General features: G+C 41.7%; 1 protein-coding gene across 1 annotated transcript in view; it reads left to right on the top strand.

The window, feature by feature from the left end:
- The window catches only part of ITGA2 (integrin subunit alpha 2), a 125,848-nt gene that overhangs the window by 55,386 nt on the left and 53,697 nt on the right, over nucleotides 1–16,765 (top strand). Inside the window, exons 3-6 of the mRNA XM_019517878.1 lie at nucleotides 3,315–3,424; nucleotides 5,671–5,762; nucleotides 15,115–15,229; nucleotides 15,625–15,752. Coding sequence (XP_019373423.1) covers nucleotides 3,315–3,424; nucleotides 5,671–5,762; nucleotides 15,115–15,229; nucleotides 15,625–15,752 — 445 coding nt within the window. The remainder of the gene's footprint in view (nucleotides 1–3,314; nucleotides 3,425–5,670; nucleotides 5,763–15,114; nucleotides 15,230–15,624; nucleotides 15,753–16,765) is intronic.

Here is a 16,765-nt window from a genome sequence, read left to right as displayed (position 1 = left end):
CTTAATGAGAACGGGGTGAGAGACAGTGTCAAAAGCCTTCCGGAAGTCCAGGAAGACTATGTCCACTGCTACCCCTGCATCTAATGATCTGGTGATCTGATCGTAAAAGGCCACCAGGTTGGTCTGACAGGACCTGCCACTGATGAACCCATGTTGGTTGCCCCTAAGCATGCAGTCCCCTGCTGGCCCCTCCTGGATGTGTGCTAGAATAATTTTCTCAAACAGCTTGCCTAGGATCAAGGTAAGACTAACTGGCCTGTAGTTTCCCGGGTCCTCCTTCCTCCCTTTTTTGAAGATGGGAACCACGTTGGCCCTCTTCCAGTCCTCCGGTACCTCTCCAGAGCACCACGAGTGCTCATAAAGCCATGCCAGGGGACTTGCAATGACCTCAGCCAGTTCCTATAGAACTCTAGGGTGGAGATCATCCAGACCGGCTGACTTGAAAACATCCAGCCCCTCCAGAAGCTTCCTAACTAAATCCTCGCTAACCCTTGGCCCAGGTGTGCCCCCACCCAGGGCCCAAGGGAGGCCCAGCAGGGAGGTGGCTGTTCTGGTCCCTACCTAGGAAGACAGAGGCAAAGAAATTGTTAAACATGTTAGCTTTGTTGTCTGGTGTGACGACCAAATTTCCCAACGCATCCTGCAATGGCCCCACATTACCCGGGACCTTCTTTTTACCCCCTATGTATTTAAAACAGGACTTCTTATTGTCCTTAATCTGGGAAGCTAGTCCCAGTTCCATCTCTGCCTTGGCCTTCTTGACTTACCCCCCTACATCCCCGAGCAACTGCAGAATAGCCCTCCCTGGTTATGTTTTTGCTAACTCAGTAGTGATGGCGAAATGAAACAGAGTTATTTTATACTAAAATTGAGATTAAATATATTCAAAGGTGTATGTGAAAGTATTAAACGTCTTCAGAGAAAAAAGTAATCCTGAAACACTTCCTTATACATTTAAGCTAGATATATTTTACCAGATCCACTTTACTGCAAGAGTCCTATAAAATGTTAGTCAATGTAGATTTGGAAATGTAAGGTGTATATAGAAAAGGCTGTCTAAAAATGTCCTAATTTAGTAGAAAATATCATTGCTGTAATTTTGTTAAGGAACACACAGTTGTTGTTGGTTTTTATTTGTTTAGAAAGGTTATAATTTCCAGTTGAACTTCAATAACATAACAGAAGGGAGCAACCAGGGCACCAGTCCTGAGGGCGGGATGGGGAGAGTAATGGCATTGACTGGCCCATGGGTGGCTGCTGCTCAGGGCACTCAAGTGCCCATTTACACCTCCAATTATAAGGATATGTTTATCATAACTATTTTAAATCTATTTATTACCACTCTATGTAAATATTGGTTAATGTAGTGAGATCTGCATTAGCCTAGCTCCCCCAGGCACAAGTCAGTCCTTGAACTCTAACCCACTACTTTAATTTAGTCCCAGCAACATAGTTTCTCTGCAGGCTCAGCAGCACAGGATCTAATGCCAGGGCTCTTCTGCTCCACAGGGCTTAGCCAAAAACATAAGTAATACAAAATAAATACACCTTTAACCTGGTCACAGCAACGCAGTACTTCTCTGGACCCAGGAACACAAGCTCAAAGCCCGGTGTTAATTTACACCACAGAACTCAGCAGAAAGCATCAAACAATCCAGAATGGGCCCCCACAGGCATAGATTAGTTTTCACCCCAAAATCTTCATTCTTCCTTGGAGGAGTCCTCACTCTCCACATGACCATGACCTCTTCAGGTTCTCCCTTCCTCACTTCCTCTTCCTGTCTCTCTATTTCCAGTCAGCCAGCCAGCTTCCCTTCATTATTGGCTAATTGATCCAGGCTGCAAGGCTGCAGACTGTTACAGTTACTGACAGGTTAATCTATAAACAGAAACATGCATATTTAAAGATATAAACAAAAGGGTTTTCCTTTTTAATATTTTGTTCAGTGGTTTCACAATACAGGCATTGAGATATTACCTTTCATTTCCATGGAAACAGTACTTAATTATATTTCCCCTGCACTTTCAATTTTATTGAATTGTCTTTTACATCCTATCCTAAACTGTTGTATGGTGCTACCCATGTGTTACGTGGTTGCTGGCTTGAGAGTTGAGTAAAGTGGAAAGATTGTGTTCATTACCAAAAAATGTTTGGGCATTTGGGAATTAATAGAGTATTGTCTGTAAAGTGTTTTACTTCCTCAAATGAAAGGATGTGAATCAGAGGACAATGGACTCTGGAATGTTTGATAACTTACAAGTTCCTGTTTAGTTCTAAATAACTACGTGGTCTGTTATCATCACCTCCACTAGTTTCCTTCTGACTTACTGTGTTCAAGATATGGCAGCACAGTTCAAGCTCAGACAGCAGTAATACTTTTATTGGATGCATCTACATATGCAATTAATTCAAAGCAATAAACTCTGGAGCAGTTCGAGCCAAAGTAAACTACTTTGGGGCACAGCATCTACATAAGCCCTAGGCTCCAGGTAGTGGCATCAGGCAGTGGAAGGGATGCCTGCAACACAAGGGTACTGAAAGTGTGGAGTTGTGTGTCTAGGTGGGAGACAGGAGTCTGACCCCCTGCTGGCTGAGCTGACTGGGCAATTTATGCCCATGGTCAGCATTTACACACGCATTTAATCACAGTTAATTATCCCACTATAAAATAGTTTTGTCCCATACTATCTTACAGTAGCATTAATTAGTCTACTGCACCCTAATAGCGTTACATGTGTAAATGGTGTTGCTTTACTCTCTAGCTAATTAGTTTAAGCTGCAGTTAAGTGTACGTGTAGATGCAGCCACTGTGTAGCTAGTGAGTGAACTGTCTCCCATCAGTTAAAGGTTAACCTAAAAGAATCCTCTCAACATGTTACCTGACTAATCTTTAGGGGTATTTTGCTTCCAGTCAAATGCACCATGTGTCCCAGTTCACAATTTATGTATTATTAACTAATGTATTAGTAAGTATTAATACCTTGGCTACATTTCTTTCGGCTTTGTCATATGTATTATAATAACACAATAGATTTAAAAGTCTACTGGATGTTTGACCATTTCATTCCTATACATCTACTCTGTTCTCCGGTAGGGTTCTCTCATATGATAAATATTGCCAAAACAAAGCACAGCTCTGGGATACCTGTAAACAGAGTTCTTCCACTTACTCCTACAAACAGTCCTAGGAACTCATTTAGTTCAGTACCAAGAGGCCCTCTGAATCTTTCATTTAATTTTCAGTTTACCTTCAAATAAACATGCTCTTTTTTTCTCAGAAAGCAAAGAAAGACTCACTTTCCCGTTGTTTTAGGTTGCTTGTTGGCTCACCTTGGAGTGGATATCCAGCTAATAGAATGGGAGATATATACAGATGTCCTGTTGACTCATCTGAAACCACATGTGAAAAACTAAATTTGCAAAGTAAGTTGTAATTAATGCTAACTTGGGATAATCCATTTAGTCTCTCTTCTGTACCCAGCCAAATTTATTGGGTAAACCCAAATTAGGCAATAAAATGCAATAAGCAGAGCTATACTGAATCTCCTGAAGTTAAGAACTTTATAATTACATTCCCAAGATACGTTTAGCTTCTAGAGCTGTACAGCTTTGCCATTACTTGCTAGTGCTTTCATGTAATTCTGTATTCCTACTCATAACTCTTTTCCCACTTTTCCTTTAATGCATTTGCATCAGCTGTAGATGCATCTTTTGTTAATTGTCATAGTAGTCATTTGTTGTAATAGTATTTGTAGTAGTAGTTATTATTTGTATTGCAATTCTGCTTAGGGATTCCGATTGGTGTTTCATTGTGCTAGAAACTTAAACACCTGACAGACACTGTTCCTATCACAAAAAGCTTACAGTCTAAGCATAAAATGAGATCCTGAGTCAGATTTCACAAACAAATGGGGAGGGGGACAAAACAACAGGAAGTTATTAAAAACAGTTTTGATAGGGGGGTGTCACAGAGCGGGTCCCCAGGTGTGGCTGTGTTGGCCCTGGCATCTCCACAACCATGCAAGCTCTGTTCTGAGGGAACCCTCTGGTCTTGTCTGCCACATCTTATTGGTAAAATAAATCAGAAGGCTGCCCCCAGGATTTCATTTGGTCCCAGTCTGCTGAACCTCACTCAAGCCTACCGGTCTTTGAATCCTTTGCCAGGCCTCTCTTCAATACTGTGCTTCACAGGGCACCTGAGGTCTTATGGGCCAGTTGCATGGATCCAAACCTCCCCTTTGCCACCCTCCATGCCTCGCTGGTGTTACATGACTATTATTCCCTCTGTCAGAGTCTCAGGCTACTCTGCCTCCATAGCTTGATCTTCTAGCCTAGACCTACTGTGTTGGGTCTGGCTTTGAGGCACTAGCACCCATCCATCTCCTCTTGCCACCAGACTCTCCGGCCCTCTGGCAGCCGCACCCCACCCCCGCCCGGCGCTGGGCTCTCCAGCCCTCCAGCAGCCACGCTCCCCCTGGCGCTGGGCTCTCCAGCCCTCCAGCAGCTGCGCTCCCCCTGGCACTGGGCTCTACACAATTGTGTGCCCCCCTCTGGGCACTAATGAGGCATCAACTTCCCCTAATAGTCTCATCCCAAACCACCAGCACAAACAATAACACAGACATAATCCCCTGGACTATAACATAACAACAACCATGAGGGCAGCACTCTGTCCCTTTAAGAGCGCAAGCTTCCACCCTCAGGATAGCATTTACCCCTGGGTACCTTGTGAACTCCTAGAGTCTTAATATGCTTGGAGGTAGCAAAGCAGGCAGCACAGGTAGCTTGGGTAGCTCATGTGCAGCAGTTCCTTTTCTTGGCAGTTGTCAGAGAGAAAGAGAACCCTGCCCTGAGCCCTGCCATGTTCCCTGGGCTCTGCCTCCTTCCAGCCAGCTGACCACCTGCAGGTGCCAGCTAATTACTGTAACCTGTTACTCAGGTAGGATGGCCATCGTAGAGCACAGTCTGGTTTTTCTCTGTTCTTTATTGATATGAAACTGGACGCCTTTATGTCCTCTAAGAGAAATAGAGGACATAAAGGCAAGAAGAGAAAAATAGAGAACATAAGGGCATCCAGTTTCATATCAACAGAGGACAGAGTAGTAGAAAACCAGAATGTCCTCTATGATGGCCACCCTGTACTCAAATAATCTGCAGCTGTGGAGCTCTGCCTAGCCTGCAGGACTCCTTTGCTAGGCTGCTTCTGCCCTTAAAGAAGCAGGTACAGCTTAGTGCCCTGTGACAGGGTTAATCCTGTAAACATACTTTTCCTATTCTGAATCTCTCTATTACCTGATATTTTCTATCTGGTGTATTTGAGACTTGGACTTGACACCTGTTTAAAGAGACCTGAAATCCTAAGTAGTGTAAACATAAAAGGTGCCCCCTGAATCCAGTAAAAAGAATCATGTTGTGTTGTTGTACAGCTACTGGGGGGGGATCTTGGCTTATTGAATTGCCTTTTACTCTTTAGAAGACGCACTCTAATTAAAAATGCTAATCTAGCCAAATTTCTCACACCAGGTAGCTTTCTTTTGTTTAGGCTGAGAACATTTTATGGAGATTCAAAAGATTTCTAAAACCCCACTTAGTTAGAAGCTTCCAATTCTGTAAATGAGGAAGATATAATGATTTAATATTTTTCTATCATTTAATCACTTTTTTTTTAGCTCTAACCAGCATTCCAAATGTTACTGAGATAAAAGAAGAGATGAACCTTGGTTTAACTCTAGTAAGAAACCCCAAAACAAAAGGATTTTTGGTAAGAATCAAAGCTGTATGCAGTAAGTACTAAATGTTATTCATGAAAATGTGACACCTGTAGTGCTACATATATAAATGAAATCTGAGCTGAAAATATCTCATTATGAAATGTAAATTACTGCATGTTTCATATGACACTTTACAAACCTACATTAAAACAATGTTATTTGGGTTGCAATGTCAGGGGTCATAGGGCAGTTAGGAGTCATACAGAACACTATAATGAGAATATGTAATTAAAGGCTTGAATATACACGATAGGAGAAGATTCTGCAAGTTACACAGACTTACAAAGATGGCTTATCCTGTAGGCATTGAGTTAGTTACTTCAGTGAACCATTTTGACAGTAGTCATGTTGAACATAGGTATGTTATATTAACAAGAAACCAGGTTGCTTTTGTAATAAATCTTTTGTATTTCTTTGAGGTTGCATTAATCTGAAATCCTTCCTTGTTAACTTATGAACAGTAACCCTGGAAAAGTGTAATATCTTTTGTAAATGCAGGAATTGCTCTGTTTGTGTGTCCTTGTGGCTTTTCCCCTTCCATTCCAGGTTGTAATAAAGGAGCAGGCCATGGGATAACTGTGTCCCAGAAGAATACATATCCTGCATGCTGGAGATCTTGACTCTGAGGGTGTTTATACACAAGCTCCAGGAGTGGGACAGAGGCGCTTTAATTAGAGTGGCTCCAAGAGCCTCCCTAATTAAAATGTCCTGAGCATCTCGTGTATCAGGGTCCCTGCACTTCAAAATGGCAGCCAGGGGTGTTTTATCTAAAGTTTGTCAAACAAGCTTTAGATAAAGTGCCCCCGCCACCATTTTGAAATGTGGGAATGCTGATACACAAGATGCAGAAAGCTGCTCCTGGAGCATGGTAAATTCCATGCCTCAGAAGAGTGAAATACTTGAGTCTGCTCCAACGCATTGACATTATAGTGTGTCAGAACAGCCTCCCTGCTCATATATAGGTACCTAGAAGGCCCACTGGAACTCCTCCTTATGTGGTTGGCTCTGCTTCACCCTCAGTGGGGGCATCTACATGAGATGCTTACTGCGGAGTTGTTTAATTCACTCTGCAGTAAAGCATTTTCATCTACATGTGCGGAGCTATTAGGTCACAGGAAATTAATTAACTTGGCTGTAGGTTATTACTGCCCAATACAAGTACTATCATACGACAGAGTTATTTACTCCATTGCAATGCACATGTAGATGGTGACTAGCCCCTGCAAGCTAGCCTGGGACTTTGTGCTGCAGCCAGACTCATGCCCCAGCCCATTGGCGATGCATAGGGAGTGCATACGGGTGCACATGCACCCCCTGAGCTTGGCAGTGTACCCCTGCAAAAAGTGCTGGTGACGCTGCTGGTGGCATCTGCAGGCAGTTTCTGTTTTGCCACCTCCCTCTCCCCTCCATTGTTGACACCACCACCGCCCCCTCCCCTGCCATCAGCACTGCTGCAGCTGGCCACAGGAGCTCCCCGCTGGGCCTGCCCCTGCCGCCAACACTGCTGTGGCTACCTGTGGGAGCTCCCCACTGCCACTGGCTGTGGGCGGTCGCTCCGTCCCCACCCCCCCAGCCTCCAGAGGCATGTGGCGTTCATGCCCCAACCAGTACCCTTGTAGTGCCCTCATGCCCCAGCCAGCCCCTTTCCAGTATGTTGAGCCAGGGCAGAGTAGTTCTGGGCTGGTTGGCTGACCACCCGTATCCCCTGCCAGCTGCGCCACCCCAGCTTACCATTCTGCAGTCCCAGGTGCACATGTAAATGCTTTGCTCAGGAGCAATAAACTGGTGTAAACTGCACCAGAGATTATTGCATCACACTAATTTAACATGTAGACGCACCGAGTGTGACCTGCCTAGTTGATGGAACAGCCCAAGAGAAGAGATGAAGTTATCCTAGATAAGTTTAAATAGTTTATCTAAAGCTCCAAATCTTACTGGAGAGCTATGGGTACTTATTTGAATTTTGGCTGTTTGCTTTTTTATATGGAGCGGCCATTAACTATTCCTTTTAGTGATTCATTGTATATATTGCGCTATTGGTGAGCACCTGCACCATATTGAGGCCAATGGACTTTTATAGAGAAAGGACTACTTGATCATCTATCTAGCTAGAGTGGCCTGGCAAACACAAACCATAACAACCCACACTTCAAGGAACCTGGGTAAGAAGGACCAGGTCCCATCCAAAGTGCAAGAGTACTTCTAAACCTGTCCAGTGCCATCCCCTCTGCATGGGGTAGTTGTTAGTGAGAATTTGCCTCTAAATTGTATGATTCCCAAAGACAGTCATAGAAACAGGATGTATCATCCACAAGGCAAGCTTTTCTATAAAGTCACAATTTACAGTCGCTAGCTGTCAGGCTCAACTTTCTAGTGTTTGATAAGCTAGCTTCCTTCCTGGACAGGGTGTCACTAGACATGAAAAAGAATTTTGCTTTCTTGATGGCACAGGGTCAAACAGTGGCTAAAACTAGCTTGCAAGAAACCTTAGTTTCAGTGGGTATATTTCCCAGAAATAGCAAAGGTCACCTGACCAACCCAGTATGGTCACAGGGATCCAGTTTCTGCTAGGGAGTACAGACCACTGTGAAAGACCCTTCAAGGGAGCAGAGTTGTTCAGCATCAGAGTAGATGATGCCTTCACATGCACCCTGGTACATAAAAGAGCACAACAAGTAGCATACTTATAGTCTGTCAATTGTGGTCACACAATCCTTTGTCTACCAGCAGTTGTCTAGGCCCTCAAAAACAGATAATGCTTCCATAGATTAATGTACCCTGATCACCCAGATCACTTGGACTACTGAGAAAGCTGAAGCAGCCCACGCGATACAGGAACCCTTTGGGACTCATCTTGCCTACTTCGGGCATATGTGTTCTTGCATGTTCAGTTTCACCTGACGACTCCCTCCACTTCCCCTTTCTTCTTCAGGAACCTTTCTCAAACAGTCCTTCTATATCAAAAGTCCTATTTCTTTTTTTATTTTGTGTATGATAGAAGTCACAGACTCATAGAAAAATAGGGCTGGAAGCAATCTCTGGAGGTCATCTAGTACAGCTCTGACTCAAGGCAGGGATCTTTTTTTTCAAAAGTGTTCCAACCAAGAACTTATCTATCCTGCTTTTAATTTCGAGGAATGGAGATTCCACAGCTTCTCATGGTAACCTGTTGCAGAGTTTAACCACCCTTCTAGTGAAAAAGGTCTATATAATACCTAACCTTGTTGCAATTTAAAACCGTTATTTCTCGTCTTGCTCTCTGTGTGCACAGACTAACCTATCTCCATCTTCTGTATAATCACCCATCAGGCATTGGAAGACTATTATCAGTTCCCTCGTTAGTCTCTTTCCTGGGCTAAACAATGCCACTTTTTTCAACCTTTCCTTTTAAGTCATGTTTTCTAAACCTTTAATCCTTTTAATCCCTTTTTTTTTGTTCTCCTCTATCCAATTTGTCTTGTTTCAAATGTTCTTTAATTTCAGTGCCCAAAACTGGATATGAATGAGACATCACCAGTCCCTCACCCTTACTAGAAAAGAAGGTTTTACAGCTCAAACTTTCTAATTCTAAGAAGGAAGGGAGGGTGTGTGACATGTGTGGAATCTCAGAAGTTCATAATTTATCATCCTGCTTGATTATACTTGATTATTCCCTTCCTGGACTCAAGCAACTTTTTCACATCTCTTGAACTTGAGGATATGCATTTCCAGGTATCCATCGTGCCATTACATGGGACATACCTGAGATTTGTGGTAGGTGTAAATCAATACACTGTTTTACCAGTAGGACTTTGATTTGCTCCAAGGATGTTCAGCAAAGTGCTAAAAGTTATGGCAGTATACCTCCATGTACTCTGACCTGGACAGGCAGCTGATGTGATGGTATTTCTCTTTCCTGATGTATTACCAAATCTGTGCTTTAAAGTTGGAATCCAGAAGTTGAGTCTCACTCCATTTCAAAGACTCAAGTTTATCAGGGTGGTCTTAAGATGCACAGCAGAGGTGGCTTATATACCCCAGAACAGGTTCTAGAACCTTATTGGCCTGATCCTAAAATTCAGATCCAATCCTTCCAAAGCAAAAACAAATCTTTTTTTCAGATCACACGGTTTTGCCCACTGTCAGGTCCCTCTTGTCAGACCATGAGCATCCGAGTATAAGAAAAACATTTTCAGCACCCAGACATTATGGGCCAAACTGTTTCACTTTGCACACTCAAATGGTACTTAACTAGCCATGTAACTGCTATTTTGAGCACTTCTGCACAGTTTGCATTCCTGTGCCACATGCAGTCTGAATGTAGAAGTGGCCACTGCTGTCTGGCTGGGTAGGTGCATACACACCTGGGTGAGCATTGGTCCCAAAATCATAAAATTATAGCTAGCCAAAATCCCATGATTGGTGGGTTTAGCATCAGAGGAGAAGGAGCTTAGTCAAGGTGCATTGAACAAAGATCTTAGCACTCAAACCATCCTTTTTTCCTGCTCAGTTGTGTTAATATTTTCAAAGAGTCCAACTATTGTGTTTGCACCTATCAGAAATTGAATCCTGTTGCAGGATCTCAGCCAAGTACTTTTGACTGTCATGGGTCCCCCAGTTTCATAGTTTCTAGGGTCGGAAGGGACCTGAGCAGATCATCGAGTCCGACCCCCTGCCATGGCAGGAAAGAGTACTGGGGTCAAACAACCCCAGCAAGGTGTTCATCTAGCGTCCTCTTAAAGACCCCCAGAGTAGGGGCCAGCACCACTTCTCTTGGAAGTTGGTTCCAGATCCTAGCTGCCCTGACAGTGAAGTAGCGCCTCCTGATATCTAACCTAAATCTACTCTCTGCCAGCTTGTGACCGTTATTCCTGGTCACTCCTGGTAGTACTCAGGGGAACAGGGACTTCCCCAATGCCTGCTGGTCCCCTCTGACTAGTTTGTAACAGGCCACTAGATCCCCTTAGCCTTCTCTTGTAGAGGCTGAACAGGTTCACGTCCTGTAGCTTCTCCTCGTAGGGCCTGCCCTGCTGCCCCTGATCGTGCAAGTGGCCCTCCTCTGGACCCTCTCCATGTTGTCCACATCCCCCTTGAAGTGTGGCACCCAGAACTGGACACAGTACTCCAGCTGTGGCCTGACCAGTGCCTCACAGAGGGGGAGTATCACCTCCCTGGACCTGCTCGAGATGCATCTGTGGATGCATGACAAGGTACGGTTGGCCTTCCTGACTGCATCCCCACACTGCCGGCCCATGTTCATCTTGGCACCAATGGCAACATTCTTCCTGTTGCAGCCATCATGGGATATGACATTTTGGTTAGCTATCAACTCAGCAAGCCAAACTGGAAAGAAGTAGTCCATAATTGCTGGCTCTCCCTCCCTGGTTCTGCATCTAGATATGGTCCCCATATTCCTGTCAGAGGTCATTTCAGAGTGCCATTTGAGATGCACATTTCCATATTTTCCCTAAAACTTCATGCAGAGGAGTTTCTCAACATTTTGAATGTTGAACACCAAAATGTAGTATATCTATAAAGGACAAAACTATTTATGCCCTCACACTTTGCACATTTATAGTCTGAAAGAATGAATGGCAAAGCAGTCTCCACACAGAGGCTGAATGGATAATGCTGCCCTGCAGCTTGAAGTCATAGGATGCGAACACACCAATAGCAAAATGTGCAAATGGACAATGCTTTCAAAGAACTTCAGTTACTGTTCAGGCATGTGACTCTTCATTCCCTGGACCAGCTGTAAAAGTTTTGTTCTATAGTACTTGGGATATTTTTTCCAGCTTATAATAAAGAATTGCAAGTAAATATTTCAGGCAAGTTGTGAATTGACAGATTCAGTTCATGCATTGCTTCACTGTTTTTTAAATCTCCAAAAGGATTCTTTTCAAATAACACTTGTGAGGGGAAAAAAAATGCTATACATAGAAGTTCACTTAAAAAAAGGAAGATAAATTAATTCTGTTCATAGTTAAAACAACACTAAAATGAAAAATTTACACACAATACTGTATATCACTCCATGTTTGTGACCCCATGGAATATCTTCTATGCTTGTTTATAATAGAATATAAAATTATATACCATAAGAGCCTACTAAAAGCTTGCATTTTCTGTGATCCATAAATGTGTATATTGGATGTCAGGTTTACACGCTGCAGCTGATGCATAAACAATTCTTTATAGTATTTATACATTTTATACCCTTCAGACAGGTATGTTCAAAGATTTACCACAGCAATGGTAGAGTTTACAAAATGATGTCAGATCAACACTATTATATATACTGCTGAGAGGTATTCATATTCCAATTGAAGATGCTCACATCATACACATGTATAGTAACTAATGTAGTGAAATAGTAAACATGAAAGATATTCAGCTGTAGTTTTCTTTCTTAAACTAAATTAACAATTAATTTTTAAATGTAGCTCATTTTAGAATACCTAGTATTTTTTTCCATTGTAGCTTAAGGCCATCTAGCCATTTATTATCATTACTAGTTCTTTTTTCTAGGGTCCTTAAAAGGTGCTTAGAAGTGTATTTACATTATAAGCAGGCATCCTGGCTTTCTCTGATTTAAAAAAAAATCCCTAATTTTCGGTTTTAAAACAAGTAACTCCAAATCCATTATTTAAATGAAACACCAATAATAAAGATAGATAGATCTGTGATGGATGGATCTATGATATAGATACCTAGATATATATCTAGAATAGATAGATCTAGTGGAAAAATGTGGATTTGAGGTAACCTTTTTTTAATCGAAAATTGGATTTTCTTAATTCAGAGAAAACCAGGATCCCTGATAAGGTGCTTTAAAATGCCAACTTTCAAAACTGTGAGTGACTCCATTAAAGAAAAATGGATCTAGTCATATGCTTAAAATTAACCTTGTACTTTAAGGCTGCCATTTATTAACATCACCAAGTGTATGTCCCATATTGAAATCAACTGGTACCAAATATCCCAGCAAAATGTTTTGATAATAGATCTATGAATCATACAGCACATAATTAATACACCTGGCAGAAGCCTTATTGTATACTTCTTGCCTAAAAGGAAGAAATTGCCTATCCATGATTTTTTTTTTGCAAAAGGGAAAGAGAAAATGAAAAATTGACACAGAAGCTAGTCAAAATACTAGCACTAGTAGTACTAGTGTGAGAGGAAGTGACCTGTTTTCTAAATGCAGCACATTCCCTGCTATTGCTTATGGCACATTCCTGAAAAAATAGGTAGGACTTGAAAAAGATACTGTACTATCAGTACTGGAAAGCCTAATTCTCTAATCCTCAGTAAAATATAAACATAACAATACAAAGACTGACTCTGAAATCTTCATAGCCAATTTGCCTCAACCTCGACTGGGTAGGACTAACTCTGTGAAAAAGTTAGTCCAGTTTCTCAGTTAATCAGTTTTGATTTCCATGGCAGAAATTTCCAGTTTAAATACCATTAATTGCCATTATGATACCAGTGTAGATGTGTGTCCACTAAGAACCTAACTGATTTCACATATGCTACTGTTTGAACAACTCTCATTTGACAGTAGCTTTTCTGGATGTTTTAACACGTGGTCTGGGATGGGAGGGAGGGATATTTTAATTAGAGTAGCTCTCAGGACCTGTTCCAACTAAAATGCCTGCAGTGTCTCATGTATTCAGTGTCCCACGCTTCAAAATGGTGGCAGGAGCACTTTAAAGCTCGTCAAGTAAGCTTTAATTAAAGTGCCCTGCCCCCATTTTGAAACATGGGGCTGCTGAATGCACTTGACGCTGCTTCTGCTGCAGTGCATTCCGATTAGAATGCATCGGAGCAGGCATTGGGCACACGTAGAGGTGCCCTCTGTCTTCAATTTAAGTATATAAGATGGGATGGGAGCTCCTGTATTACTGTGTTCAGTCCCTGCTGTTCATGTCATATGAATCCTTTTCTCAATCTTATCAAGCTCCACTTCAAAGCTAGTAAGATTTTTGCCCCCTTTTCCTATTGGAATGCTGTTCCAGAACGTTGCTATCCTGATGTTTAGAAATCTTTTTCTAATTCCTACCCTGAATTAGGCCATGATCATTTTACACCTATTTATGTTGTGCTAACATTGTCCTTACTTTTCAATAGCTAAATACTTTAAATAGCTCTAGCTCTGATGTTTCTCCTTCTCCACTGATTTTGTACACAGCAAATATACACCTCTCAGCTGTCATTTTCTTGGGGTAATCCACCCAACCTCTTTTAGTCTCTTTTCATAAGGTAGGATATCCAGATCCCTAATCATCATAGCAATACTTCTCTGCATATGGTCCTATTTAAAATCATTTTAATTTAAAATGAAGGCCTACATCTTGTATTCTGCCACCATGATCATAGATTTTTCTAGTAGTTGACGTACAGTATGGTTGGGTCTGGAGCTCCGGCAAGGTCTTCTATACTGCGTAGTTCCCCCAGTGGACTAACTAGATTCATTTTTGCTACTCACAGACAGTTTTTATTAATCCCTGGAGGCACAGCACCTAACATGTGAAGTCAGCACACATTTTAGCCTTTTATAGAAGGCCAAGGTCTTATATGGCACCTGAGAATCCTTCAGCATTTGTTGATATAATTATCAATAATGACTGCTGTTAGGAGCTCTTTTGGGTGACATGGATGACTGCAGTGGATTTCAGATATAATCTGACTTATAGCCAGAACTATATACTTTTTTGTGGTGGTAGGTGTTTAGCAGGATTTCCAGGCAGAATCTGAAAGGACCATGGCACAAACACTCTTGCTTTGGTTCCTGCTTTATAAACAAAGGTATTATGCTCTACTCTCCAGTCATCTACTGCCTCTCCTGACTAGATAGTTTTTCAAAAATACTTGCTGTTGGCTTTGTGATTTCATGTGCCAGGCCCTTCACAATGAAACAAGAATCAGCATCGTCAATCAATAAATCTCTTAATTCCTGATGACTGAAGTGTGTATATGTTTTCACAACTCTATATGTCCCTTTTTTTAGTTTCACTTATATGTCCCACCACGTGCAATAACATGGCAAACTCTGTAGGGGATATACACAGTAGCTCCTTGGTATGGTATTCCCTCCTGATCAGTTGAAGAGCATATTACAATGTGCTGTAGATACCAAAATTAGCTTTAAATGAGCCAGTTCAGGTGTGAGAAATGGTCTAATCATAACAACACAGAGGTCTGCACAGGTTAATTTTAACCTGCTGGGAGGTTGAGGTGTATCTAGTTTAGAGGAAACTATTCCACTGACCTTGTGCACACTATTTAATATGATGTTTTTATGAAGGTATAAAATGGGAAAGTATATGTTGTTTTATTTTTCCTCTTTTTTTTTTAAAGACGTGTGGTCCCTTATGGGCACAGCAGTGTGGAAGTCAGTACTATGCAACGGGAGTCTGTTCTGAAATCAGTCCAAGTTTCCAGATCCTAAGAAGCTTTTCACCAGCTCTTCAAAGTAAGGCAATGCAGACAAAATGATTGATTATTAATTAATCAAAGTCAAGACAGATTCCATATAGAGAAGGCTTAACTTGATTTTTCAAAATTCAGTTTACAAAGAGCCAGATTTTGAAGTTCACAAGGAGGGCTTGACTCTGATATCTCCAGTGCTGCAAATCAGGAGTCACTCCACAGAAAACAGAGGGGTCACAGCCATGTAACGTGGTAGAGATAAAAGTAGGCCCCAGATTGGCCTGTTTTTATGCTACTCTCATTGTGGGAAACCGCCTTGATGGCAATACACTTTGCCTGCTAAGAACTAAGTTTGAACCTCTAGATTTGTCACGAGTTGTAAATAATACTGAAAATATGTATTCAATGTTCTGTATCAGTAACTTCTCTTTTTTTTAGAGTGTTCCTCCTTCATAGATGTTGTGGTTGTGTGTGATGAGTCTAACAGCATTTATCCATGGAATGCAGTGAGGGCATTTTTGGAAAAATTTGCACAAGGATTAGATATAGGCCCCACAAAAACTCAGGTAAGGCTATAACTAGTTTTTGAAACCCAAACGGTAACAATAAATAGTATTAGCCTTTTCCAATAAATTTAAAGGAAACTGAGACCAAGAAAGACAGACATTTGAAGTGCTCCAAATTCTACTCCCAATTTGAAGCATTTAAAATGCACAGGTTTTCAAATTCTGTACAAATGTCAGGCCCCACAGCAGAGCACTCCAAAGTCACCGCAGTAACATGCAGCAGCATTTTGTCAAGCAAGGGAGTGTGATACAGGGTTGCTCGGTCCTGCAGCTTCATCCCCTTGGGCCCTCCAGTTTCCAAGTTGTCTCAGTTCTTGGGATCTGTATATTACTGAAGATGCCCCCACCCCAGATCCATGTGGCTAGAGGCCCCAAACAGAATAGGGGTGACCCATGGCATGTGACTGGATCCCCCTCTCTGGCCTGTATCTGGAGCAGAGAAAGAGCAGAGCTGTGTGTGATGCCAGAGGCCCAAACCACTATATTATTTCCAATAGGCAATATTATTGGCATGATATATTCCAATATATTATTGAAAATCTGTATGATTTTTCGATACACTCACACACCTGTTCTCTTCTAAGTGATAATGCATAACATTTTTGCTGGGTAAATATATTAAGAATAGAATAGAACTCTCTGCTCCTTAATGCATTATAGTTCTCAGTGGGTCTACACAAGAGACTTTACTGCACAGTAGAGCTAATTACTGCACAGTAAACATATGCAGATGCTTACTGAGCAGTAATTGGCTCTAATCATGATTAGATTTGCTACCTGCAAATGCATGTAGAAAATGTCCTCATGATTAGTAACTGTGCAGTATTTTTTTTTAAATGTAATTGATGAAAATGAGGAACATTTTCCACTCCTAAAAATTCTAACAAATTATAACAAAAATTACTGATTTTTGGTACTTAGCTTTGGCATGATCCTTATGGTATAGTAGAACCTTTGTGTGATTTGAGATATATGCATATAAATGTTCTCAAGATATACCTAGCAGTGGGCCT

This window comes from Gavialis gangeticus, unplaced genomic scaffold (assembly GCF_001723915.1).
Source record: "Gavialis gangeticus isolate Ggan-Ray unplaced genomic scaffold, GavGan_comp1, whole genome shotgun sequence".
NCBI classification, from domain to species: Eukaryota; Metazoa; Chordata; order Crocodylia; family Gavialidae; genus Gavialis; species Gavialis gangeticus.
The sequence above is the reverse complement of the archived record's forward strand: the minus strand, read 5'-3'. Positions and strand labels throughout refer to the sequence as shown.